This window comes from Etheostoma spectabile, chromosome 18, assembly GCF_008692095.1.
Source record: "Etheostoma spectabile isolate EspeVRDwgs_2016 chromosome 18, UIUC_Espe_1.0, whole genome shotgun sequence".
NCBI lineage: Eukaryota > Metazoa > Chordata > Actinopteri > Perciformes > Percidae > Etheostoma > Etheostoma spectabile.
The window spans coordinates 7,856,950-7,869,320 of NC_045750.1; the positions used below are offsets into that span (position 1 = coordinate 7,856,950).

Genomic DNA, 12,371 nt, shown 5'->3' on the forward strand with positions numbered 1-12,371 from the left:
TAATGCAATATTTAGAATAACGTTTTCGGTTACGAAAATATCCCGGAAGTAGAACATCGTTAGCTTGTCTAGCTGCTAGCATCTAAATACATCCATGGCTAACATTGGCTACATTTCTGCTTTGTCACCGTTGAACTTTAACTGTTTGCTTTCACTCCGCTTGTTTAATTAAAAAGGCATATGTTAGTTATGTAAACATAGAAATATTATATAATACCCACAATATATAGTTGACACCTTTGACAATTTAGCGAATGAAGTACTTCCGGGGTGACCGTGCCACCGAGTGATCTCGTCCCAGCCGACCTGTTACCGAATCCTGCTCTCATGTCCGTTGCGGTGGTAGTAGCCGCTGTTGTCGGCGGCGGGGTACTGCTCCTCATGCGTCGGTTGTTCCCCCGGCAGAAAGCCAAGCAGTTGCTCCGGTATCCGGGCGACACTATGCGAGGAAAGACAGTCATCGTGACCGGGGCTAACTGCGGGATAGGGAAGGCCCTGGCCGGGGAGCTGCTGAAGCTCCATGCCCGGGTCATCATGGCCTGCCGGGACCAGCGGAGCGCCGAGGAGGCAGCCAAGGACATCAAGAAACAAGCGGGACCAGAGCAGGGGGAGGTGGTCATCAAACACCTGGACCTCGCTTCTCTTAGATCAGTTCGACAATTTTGTGAGGAAATTCAAAAGGTATGTGACATGATACATGGGGTTGGGAAGTTAGCCGTTCTAGAAGTTGTGTAGTTCATTCTAGCTATTGTCATGTCCAATACAAAGGAAAGCATTTCATGTAGGCTACTTTTCTGCAAGGGGACTGTCCGTGGTGCTGAACTTCAGTATTGTATTTGGTCACCTATTTGGTTATAAGGATGAGACAGTCCGACAGCATCTTAGCTAAAAGGTTGCTCCCTTGGCAGAACAGTGATATATTTTTTAACTTTACTCTCAGTCACTTAAGCTGCGCTAACATCATTTGGAGGCATCAGTCAGTACAAGTTAGCCTAGATTGCAGTGTGAAGTTTCTTAACTAAACTAGGGTTTAGAGACAAAGCCCAATGTAACATCTTCAAATAGCTTGTCTAAACTCCTAAACTATTCAATTTACTGTTTTGTAAGACAAAGAATAACACAAAATTATTCCACTCGAAAACCTGGAGCCATCAAATATTAGAAATATTTGCCCTTTTAGCTTAATCACACACACACAGAAAATGATAATAAGATGGAAAATCATTTAACTGCTACTGCTTCCAAATGAGACTCTTTTGTCTGTGTTATTATTTATATTTTAATAAAGTAATCAATAATTTAGCAAAAGCATTCAGATAAATTGCAAAGGTCTGTTAGGTAAGCCTGTAAATGTTCAAAATGTAGAATACATCATCTGCTACAGGTGGCTAATTACAGGGATCACTACTATATACTACTTATATGTATATCCAGTATATTACTAAAAGTATCTTTGGATTTGACAAAGAAACATCTAAAATTAATTTATCACCAGAAGTAGAAGTGCAATGTGATATTCAAGGTGGTGCAGGCAGGATGATACATGTATTGCAGTGTTATTAGAGCAGAATAAATATTGCTATGTAATATGAAGAATGTATGAACAACATGTACAGATATGTACACTGTAGTAGCAATGTCATTATTCTAGAAGTAAGAATATTATATAGATATATGCAGTGTGTTAACAGAATATATAATAAGAAAACAGAATAAATATGGATATTTTGTATGAACCATATAGACACATATATACAGCAATGTGCAGTGTGGTAGCATTATAAGAGTAGTAAGAATAGTATGTAGTAGTATATGCAGGATGAATAGTACAGTATGTAGAGCAGTAGAATATGGCTATGTATAGGTGTAATTACAGTATGGGCGTCTGTTTAGGAGGAATCCCGGATTGACGTGCTCATCAACAATGCAGGACTCTACCAGTGTCCCTACACTAAGACAGAGGATGGGTTTGAGATGCAGCTCGGTGTGAATCACCTGGGTCACTTCCTCCTCACTCACCTCCTGCTGGACCTCCTGAAGACCTCGGCTCCCAGTCGCATCGTCGTTGTTTCCTCGAAGCTTTACAAGTACGGCCACATCAACTTTGACGACCTGAATAGTGAAAATAATTACGATAAGGCCTTCTGCTACAGTCAGAGCAAGTTGGCCAACCTACTGTTTACGCTCCAACTGGCTCGTCAGCTGGAGGGCACGGGCGTCACAGTCAACGCTCTCACCCCGGGCATCGTGAGGACCAGACTGGGCAGGCATGTTCAAATCCCTCTCCTGGCAAAGCCACTGTTCTACCTCGCCTCGCTATTCTTTTTCAAGAGTCCATTGGAGGGGGCCCAGACTCCTCTCTATCTGGCCTGCTCCCCTGAGGTGGAGGGAGTGTCGGGGAAGTGTTTTGCTAACTGTGAGGAGGAAGAGCTGATGGCAAAAGCTACAGATGACCAGGCAGCCAAGAAACTGTGGGACATAAGCAGGAGGATGGTCGGACTCACTAACTGAGCAGAGTCTCGTACTGTATACGGTACTTAAGTGTTCTCGGACAAACTACTTAATCTCTAGCAGCCCCACAGACATTGCCCTGCAGGAGATGCTTTGTGAAAAGACTGATTGCCATTTTGGGCATACAATCAATAATTCAATGATATATTGTGCCAATGCAGTTTGTAAATTTGAATGCTGGGTGTGTATTTTGCAGTTGGTTAACCACAGAATGTTTAAGTTTTACATAAGAAATGTAAAAGTTATGGTTAAAATGAAGATGCATCGCTGTTTGAAATGATTTCTCCTTTCATCTACCTGCTCCGCAATAACTCCCCTGTCTAGTCTTCATAATGCACGTCTAGGTGTAAAAAGCCAATAAAAATAATCTGTTTAACAGGAACACGTGGCAAAGAAATCTGTGTTCTCCTGAAGAAATTTAGCTGGGGAAATTAGGTTTCTAAAATCCCATTAGCCATTTGGTAAGCGGGGTTTCTTGTTTACACATTTCAAGAATCAGATTACTGCAGAAAGCCATAACCCGGTTACTTAAGTGCATGTAGACTACATGAACACCCACATAAAGTTAGGACTATTTGGCTTCCCTGAAAGACACTCAGGAAGGTGGGGAAAATAAGAGGCCACACATTGTCCTTTAACAGCAGATTTTCCCATCCAAACAATGTTAAAACAATGAAGGACATTCAGAAACATTTCAGTACAAACAGATGTTATAATTATCAATAAAACTAAAAATTAGTTGTATCCAGCAAACCTGGTCAGTCTTATTTATGAATGAAGCACCTTGCTCTCTTCCTTGTCTTCCATTATGCCAGTGATTTGCACACACATCAGACTCCTCTCCCTCTTTGCATCCATCAAAGCCAAGCTGAGTTATCACCTCCTCCTCCATTGTGAGGTCACATTGTTGCTTGTGCTGTACAATTCCTCAAAAAAGCATATCCATTTTAGCTATTGTACTTGAATGCTAAATTTGTGCATACTGTAGCATTTATTTTGCAGTGCAAAAAAGAGGAGGTGGGCAGCTGTTAATCTACTTTCCCTCTCGATGTGTTTGAAGTGTAAATAACTTCTGCTGTGTCTGGAGGAGATTTAACACAAAGGTTGACAATGCACATCAGTGAGACGCGGCCGTGCTGTCGCTCCCTCCTGTGGATGGATTACTGTCTCTCACCTTTGCAGGAAGGACTGGAAGAAGGTCAAGCAATAAATACAATGTAAAATTCAAATGCATGAGAATAAATACAAGTCCATATCTGCCCCATGCAGTATATGATAATACAGCAACAGTTGGCTGAGAATTCTGAATATATGGAGTGGCCTAAATTTAAGCTTGCCACCATAGTTATCGGTTAATCTGCAAATTATTATCATTGTTTGGTCGATGGATGTCAGAAAATACAAAAAATACACAATCACTATTTCCTAAAGAAATTAAAATGTCTCATTTTCTCCAACTAACATCCAAAGATATTCACTTTACAACAGAGAAAAGTCTTAAATCTGAGAAACCAAGACACTAATTGATGAATTATCTAATTGTTTTTGAGCTATTGCAATATATTGACCTAAAAAGAGTTGGATCATCAGGTTTCTAGCACAATTTACAAAACTTCACAAAAGTGGAATTTATTCAAGGAATATATTTGAGATTTATATTGTAAGGTGTAGTTGTTATTTTCCCCACTGTATATGTAATATAAGCATAACACAGAAGAGCAATTACTGCCATGTGTTGGGGATTAGCTACTATTTACTGTGTTTTATATCACTAAAACTCACAGCGTGAGTAGTATTTTCTTGATGACTCTTTAGAACACAAAAATAAACTTTCTTTCTGTTTTGAGTTTGCTGATCTTGGCCAAAATCAGTCTCTACAAACCTATTTTTAAATGCAAGGCAGTGATAAAGAAGGGCTTGGTAGTGACTCAGCAGACACATCACATCACATGGCTGCAGCAATGTGAGTTTGAATGATGAAGGGTTCGGTTCAATCACTGGACTTGAATCAGCAGACATGTAATTATCTTAAAAAAATCAACCGATTATATGCAACTTTACTTAAAAGTGCGTTTCAAATCCCCACAGAGCTACATTTAAACAATAAAGGAAGTCTCGGGGGCGTATATGTATAACTTGTGCTTTATTAGCTGAACAAAACAACCAAAATATATAAACATGCATTGTCGTCAAAAAAACAGGGTTACAGTGGCTTGATGGGGTGTGGGCATCCAAAACTGAGGTAGAATGGGTGCAGGAAAACCTCTCCATGGGATATAGAAGAGCAAAAATAGAATAAATACTGACTGCTAAGACAGATCTCAAAACGTTCCATCAATAACAAATATAACATACCCACCGATACTGTCAAATTCAATCAACGGAAGAAAAACATTTCTCATTTAAGTGATACATTGATTTAGTTGTCTTCAAATTTAAATCCTCACAAGGCCAACACTGTTTCAGTCCATTAAAAATAATCACTTAATCTATGTGCAGTTTATACAGACGTCAATTCTCAATTAAAATACCTCTCTGAGTTTTCGAATATAGGAATGGCAGTTTTTATAATTTATATACAAGTTTTTAGGTTTATCAAGAATATTTGCATTATGTCGGATTGTTTTGGATATATTTCTTGCTGACAACTAGATTCAAAATATGTGACTCAAACTTTAGTTACAAGTATATAATTATACATTTGTAATTTAAATACATACACATTCTTAGAAATGTATGGGCCGCTTGCCTCTCCTCCCATTGCCCCCACATCCAATTCTTACAATGTGACTTACTTCAGGGCAATTGTAATGTAAACTGTTGCCATCCACTGCCATACGATCAAAGCTTTCAAATAATCAGCAATAGTTCCATGTTCATGATACTGAATTATTTGGCCCCTTGGCTGCTATTTAAACCATTTTCTATCAAAATGATCGTCCTAACAGAAGGGTGTAGCTGGACATACCAGGGCCTTGCCTCTGGTGTCCTATTAAAGAATAAACCTGATGGAAAAGCCCTTCAGTTCAGAAGTGTTCCATAAAGTTGGGCCTTGGTCAGACTGTCTTTCCTGGAAAGTCCCAGGGAGCCAAATTTTTGGTTGTACGGAGGAGGAGGGGGTGGGACGGGTGGTGGTGACTGGCTCGCCTGCTGTGCGGGCAGGTTGTGCATTTCCACTTGGTAGTGCTGCAGTTCTGCAGCCATCTCCAAGGACCTCTGGTTGAGAGACTCGGTGGAGCTGTTGGGGCTGGGGTCTACATAATCTGTGCTCTGGCCGCCAGCTGCCATGTTGCCCTCCCTTTCTTTGGAGCTCCCTGAGTGGTAGAGGCTGTGCTCCGACCCCTGGCTGTCCTCGGCCCGGTAAAGGTGGGCTTGGCTATGCGCCTGCCGCAGCCCTGGACTGCATTCGGGGCTGGGGCTGGTGGCTACCCACACTGGGTCCATGGCAGGGTCCATGACACCTGCTCCGTGATGGTAATAATCAGCGCCCTCCTGGAAGCTGCTGTAGAGCGGGCCAAGTCGGATCTTGGAAGGCCGGACGGAGAAGTGCTGTTCTGAGAAGCTGTAAGGTGAAGCCCGGCCTGGGCTGCGGTAGGTGTGGGCACTTAAGTCCTCCACGCTAAGTTGTCTCCATCGGCCAATCAGCTCCTCTTCCTCGGGAGCTAATGTGCTGCCTCGACGACTGTCTCCGTAGGCAACACTTGGGGATGAAGAGGGAGGGAGCGGCTCATAGGGCTCGCTGAAACAAGAGGACATGGTGCGGCTGTAGACAGGTGAGCTGCCGTTCTGGTGGTGGCACAGCTCCGTCTGCTGGAAGGGATGAGCGTTGGCAAAGCCACGTGGACTGTCTCTCTCCCAGGATGAGTCACTCTTTCTCTCATAGTCCCCTGCATCTCTCCATTCCATGTAGAGGGAATGGTGGTGCGGGGAGGATGCTGCACTGCTGGGCGGGCCGTTGCCTTTGTCTTCAGAGCCCGCTCCACTGAAGCTGGAGTAGGAGCTGGAGCCTGCACCCAGTGCAGCAGGGAACTTAGCAAAGTGCTCCTGGGAGAAGCCAGCCCTCAACCCCACCGAGCCCTCCTCCGGGTTGCTGTCGGTGGAGTTTTGGGGCCCGTATAGCAGCTTTCTCTGACCGTGGAGGTCCATGCTAGGCCTCCGCTCGCGGTGCCGGTCTTCAGGGCAGTACAGGGCCGTGTCGCTACTGTACAGGTCGGATTTGTAGGCTGCGCGCAGCCCCAGTCGCCCACCCGGTCCCAAGCTCTCCAAGATAAAAGCATGGTCCTGAGTTTGGGGGCTGGGGGAGCGGGAGGCCTGGCTGCTGCTGCAGGCCTCATCTTGCTTTTCGAGCACTTTGCCAATAAGAGAGGCCGGGACAGAGTCGGAGTAGGTGTGACAGAGAGGACCCTCCTCCATGTGCATGGTCAGTCGCTCCTGAAAGTCAGCAGGCAGCTAGAAGTGTCAGAGAAAAAAGAAGGGCAGGAAAACACATGTAATACAAGTGTTGCTGCTCCAACAGATGGAGCTTTACTGTAGCATGAGCTCACTGATGATGATTGTTTGAGAAGGGTTTTGCAAACCACAACATTTATAGGCTTTGAAAAATTCTCATAAAATAGTTTTAAGCATCTTATTCTATTTAGTGTCAAACACTTGGACTGTTGTGGTCTTGGTCTCTGTACAATATCAATTTGCCAGATTGTGCAGTGAATGTGTGGTGAATCGTAGCACTATGATGTAAATGGAAAATAGTATGTGAAAACAGAGTCACGTCATCAGCTGACGTCATGCTCTTATGTTTTGAAAATGCAGCTCTGCAAGCTTTTCTTCAAAAGGATCAAACTTAATTCTTAATCGTCACATACGCACAGTACAATGTAGTGCTTTTACTGCATTTAACCCATGCTAGGTATTAGGAGCAGTGGACAGCTATACATACAGCGTCCAGGGACTCCCACCACCATCTTTTTCATTATGTGCTGGATCTTATTAAATAACTTATTTTACTGGGTGATGAATATTACATTTACATGTGCAAGTGGCCCAACATGTCCCTCTTTTAATTTGTTTCTAGTTGATGGATTTATGTTAGAACGTTATATCTAAGACTAACAGAGAACTAAAGCACTGAATATTGATATTCCTTTTTACTTTGCTTTTATCTAATTTTCTTCCTTGACTGGTATGCACATGTCTCGTGAGTGCTTTTGATGTTGTTCTATTTTTTGTTCTGAAAGTTGCTTTTGTAATTTTTGTATTGCTTAGTAAAAGCTGGAGCAAAGACAAAAAAACAGTCTTTTTGTTTTTCCTTCATCCTTTTGGTTTGTGAGTGTGTTTCTTTTCAAAACTTTCTTCACAAATAGTGAAAAATATAAAAAATATTGTGTGGGCCGTTTGTTTGTTTTGGAAGGTGTGTAAACTCGGGTCGTAGTCAAATTGTCAGAAATTGGTCTTACATTTTTGACACTGTCAGTATTTTGCTGAAGTTTTTATTTGGTTACTGGACATGTCTCACAAGCAATCTAGGAACACATTTTGGAGTGATCCTAATCGCGCATTGAAGACGCCTTAACATGAAAACTCTGCATTGCATAAATACTATACTACATATAGTATATAGTTTATACTATACTGGTAGAAATATTTAGCTCGTACTGCAGTGTAATTTCTTAATAAAATGTATTGCAGTTTCTGTTCCTGTGCTGCAGTATTTGTCAGTATGAAACGCAGTACATTAGTATGTATGTCACCACAACAAACCCATCTGCATTTATCTGATTTTACTACAATAATTGCCATTGTGTCATTTTCAGTGACAAAAGCCTAAGAAAGGGAATTAAATATAAGTAAAAATAAAGGCGAGCTAAGTCATCTTTCTTGGAAAAGAAAGACGCTCTCTTCCAAGCATTTCTCAATGAAAAAAAGCCTTGGTCTACTATCTATGCCTCTCCATAGCAACAAGCAAAAACCGACTGCAGCACATCATCAACAAGAATCTAGTCGATTGTTCCTAATTGGCAATGAGAGGCGAGCTTATTCTAACTTTTAAGATAGAGTGAAGACTAACATGAAAAGACATTTCATCATAACAGTTGTATTACAACATAAACTAAACTAAATGCCACTTAATTAACCTCCACATATTTTTCATTTGGGCTTGTTTTGAACAGGATCACGATTAGCCTTTATGTAGCGTATAGAATTTTGAGCCCAGTCATTTTATTTGCTGGTACTGTCTGGTTGTTTGTTTTGCAGCAAAACTAATGACTGAAGCACTTCAGTAGGTGCTGAAGAGCCACTGCACTCCTCAAAATGCTGCAGCACTATTCATCAATATGCTTTCGATTAGCTCCCACCCACAGGAGATATGGACATACACAGAGTGCATGTATAGCCTCTGACCCCCATTATGTTTGGCAGTGAGCCTGCAAAACAGTTTTTCCCTCTATAAAAACGTATATACTGTGTACAGCAAGAGAGTGTATGTGTGTGTGTGTGTAGGGGGATATATTATGAGCCTTATGCAATCAAATGCCGTGCATTGATATTTCATTCAGCCATATGGGCAACAACATAGAGAGGCATTCTTTAACCTTGTGGACATTTGCCAGCTTTAAAAGCCACCCTTGTCACATGGGCGAGGCACAAGGCCCAGGGCTGATGCAGCAGAAAGTGGCACCAAGCTGGCCTGGTGTTAAAACACACATGCAACTCTTTTCACAGGCAACAGCAGGATATAGCACGATGAGGCTGCAGTGTGCTTTGAATTGACATTTTTGCTGTTTTAGCTCCTTGAACAGTTAGCTGTCCCTGACATTTGTGCACAATTTGCCTTGAAACAGTTTCTGTTGTTCTTCATGCTTCATCATTGTCAAACAATTACATGATTACTAAACCCGGGTCGGTGTAATTACACTCAGACTGAGCTGCGTGTTGAGTGACAGGCGGAGAAATACTTGAGAGCCCTGGTTTACTGTAGACTACTGTCTCACGGATCGGTGCAAACATTATATTGTATATATACGTATATATATTATACTGTTACTCTTCATATCAAAGCCTGCATGTAATTTCAGTTCACTTCCAAAAGGATTTAATAAGAGGAAAAGCAAAGGTGATGGAAGTGCTCAGATATTTAGTTTAGTAAAAATAGCAATACAACAGTGAAGAAATACTCTGTTACAAGTTAATGTCCTGCATTTAAAATAACAGAAGTAAAAGTACAGAAGCATTAGAATCAAAATGACTAAAAGTTAAAGTACTCATTATGCAGAATGGCTCATTTCAGAACAACATATTATATAGAGTATATATATATGTATTTTATTAATGCATTAATATGAAAGCATTACTTTAATGTTGCAGCTGGTAGTGTAGTAGAAAGAACATGATTTCCCTCAGAAATGTAGTGGAGTAGAAGCATAAGGTTGCATAAAATAGAAATACCTTTAAATTGTATGTAAGTACAGTAAGTACTTGAGTAAATGTACTTACAATAATTACTTTCTATCACTGGTTTATGTTGGCAATTTGTAAATTTTAAATAATATTTATCTTGCTTGACATACAATAAATTGAGAAATTTAAAAGAGGAAAAGATATTTAATGAAAAGCAAAGCTTTAAACCTAAATACTTGAGTGACTGTTAAATCTGCTTCAGACATTTGTGACAGAAGTATTACTATAATAATAGCATTTACATTAACCTACATGAAATTTAATGCTGTAACAATTTCAATCGATTAGATAAATATAAATGAGCAAAAACTTTTTTCACTTTTTCGCCGTAACCACACTTGAATGGCAAATATAACATTATTTTCCATTCACCCAATGACCATATAAATCATGGCTTTCAAGGCATAATGTTTTATGACATAAATAATAACATGTCTAGACCATCTTTTCTCAGGTAGCATGTAAAGCGGTGGGTAAATTAGCGACCGACTTTTTCAAACTCTTTCACTCAGTTGGAGGTTATTTTGACAGAAAAAAGCTTCCCTTCTCTAATCTCCGGCCGTAGTGCAGTGACCTACAGCAGTCACCGCTCCACCATGTCTTGTCTCTTATCTCTTCTGCCTCACAAAAGGGCAGGATGACCTTCAGTTTTAGTCGATACAGCACATTGTTTTGCCTGTCTTTATGTCATGAGCTGAAAATTCCTCTTAGTGCTGCTTAAGACACCTCAGTCACATCACCTCTTCCTTCACGGCTATTTCACCAAATCTTTCCCTTTTACGTGGCTACCGTGCAAATTGAATTTCAGGGCAAGAAGGTTAACCCTGGTTGCTTGTAAAGTCAAAATTTAAATGTATTCTTCTGTTACACTCTGTTAAACTTCTAGGGATTTGATGTGACCAAACTGACGGAACAAGGGAAAAAATTTAAACAATTTGCACTAAATTCAACACAACAAAATTATAATTTGAGCTTGATTACAAGACTGAATGCCGTGTAAAGTGAGTGCAGGTCTCACCTCCGAGAGCTGCGCCCTGTAAAGAGATTTGTTGCACTGGAGAAGCTGAGCAGCCAGGTTACAGTCCTTCCTGTACACGTCCTATGGAGAGACAATGAGAAGACAATAAACAACATTAGGGACTAGTGTTGGCTGGTATTTGCATTATCCCCATTAATTATTACAACCAACCGAAAATTACTCTGCCTGCTTTTCTTTGAAAACTGAAAATCAGCTGTAAACCTCACCTTTTTATTGCTTTTGTGCAGAATTATGAAGGTTATTAAGTATAAAAGTGTCTCTCAATTGTGACAACCTTAGCTAAGCATGACAAAAACAAATATCTTGAAAGTATCTTGTTATATCGAGGACAATTAATTGTAAGGACACGATTAAACAGTTTTATTTAAGGCAGGTTAACATAGGTGGAGCTACTTTGCTTTATTTTGTTCTCCAAAGATGATAATATAAAAAGGCTCTTACATTGTCTTCTCGTAGCTTATCGATGGTGAGTTTTGCCTCCATCAGGTGGTTGTTGAGAACGATGATCTCTCTGCTCAGGGCTCGCTTCTCATCATCGTGATGCTGGGACTGACAACAAGAGTGCGGTTTATAGAAATTACTGGAAAGAAGACTTGGATTTTCACATTGATTTGCAAATTTTTCTCTCTACATTCAACACTCATTCACTTTTTAAACATTCCTAATTAATCAAATCCATTAAGGTAATTCACAACACTGAGCATATACTGTATGCCATGACCTGCCTATGTCCACTTTGTCCTTTGTGTTCTCTGAGGAACATAAGCCATAGACAAAGCTCTCTATCCTCTCTGGTCTTGTGTCTTTTGATTCAGTTGCTTCCATGACAGCCCCCCAGCCTTAATCTCTTGTTCTGTGCTTCTTCTCCAGATGATTCAAGGTCTTCCTCTTGCCTTGTGGGTTCCGTGTTAATGCCTGCTTGGCGATGAATTGATTGATTTTGTTTTTTGACTTTATGGCCTGTCCAGCTCCACAGCTTTACATTTCTATGGGTTCTTGCTTGGAGCACTCCAATAGGTTGGTGTTGGTGATGGTTTTTGGCCAGTAGATGTATCTGTAGTGTATTTTGGGGGTAGTCTTCCATGTTTCAGATCGATAAAACTGAATGGATTTGATGTTTGAATTGTCTATTGTCAAGGTTTATTATTATTAATATTTTGTCACTTAAAAAGATATTTTGCTGATTTAAATCCAGCTCTGTGTCATGTTTGTGTGGGAAGTGTGTTTAGATGAACGTTGTTTTGCTTCCCTCTGTGGCAGGACCCCCGGATGACACTAAACGCGGTCTCAACAGACATTGTCCAATCCAAGCTCCGTGCACTGGTAACATGGAGGGAAGTCCTACACCGTTTATCTAAACACACTG

General features: G+C 40.8%; 2 protein-coding genes across 7 annotated transcripts in view; one reads left to right on the forward strand and one right to left on the reverse strand.

Moving 5' to 3' along the window:
* The first annotated feature begins 93 nt into the window (after positions 1 to 93).
* On the forward strand, positions 94 to 2,686 carry rdh14b (retinol dehydrogenase 14b). The gene is made up of 2 exons (XM_032542712.1): positions 94 to 681; positions 1,894 to 2,686. The coding sequence occupies exons 1-2, from the start codon at positions 328 to 330 to the stop codon at positions 2,509 to 2,511; spliced, it is 972 nt and encodes a 323-aa protein (XP_032398603.1). The 5' UTR covers positions 94 to 327; the 3' UTR covers positions 2,512 to 2,686.
* A 1,951-nt stretch (positions 2,687 to 4,637) lies between these two features.
* Positions 4,638 to 12,371, reverse strand: part of si:dkey-174m14.3 (brain-enriched guanylate kinase-associated protein) — a 35,338-nt gene continuing 27,604 nt past the window's right edge. For all 6 annotated transcript variants that reach the window (XM_032542708.1, XM_032542710.1, XM_032542705.1 and 3 more), the window contains 3 exons: positions 11,447 to 11,554; positions 10,985 to 11,065; positions 4,638 to 6,960 (listed from right to left, as the gene is read on the reverse strand). In XM_032542708.1, coding sequence (XP_032398599.1) covers positions 5,533 to 6,960; positions 10,985 to 11,065; positions 11,447 to 11,554 — 1,617 coding nt within the window. In that variant the 3' untranslated portion in view covers positions 4,638 to 5,532. The remainder of the gene's footprint in view (positions 6,961 to 10,984; positions 11,066 to 11,446; positions 11,555 to 12,371) is intronic.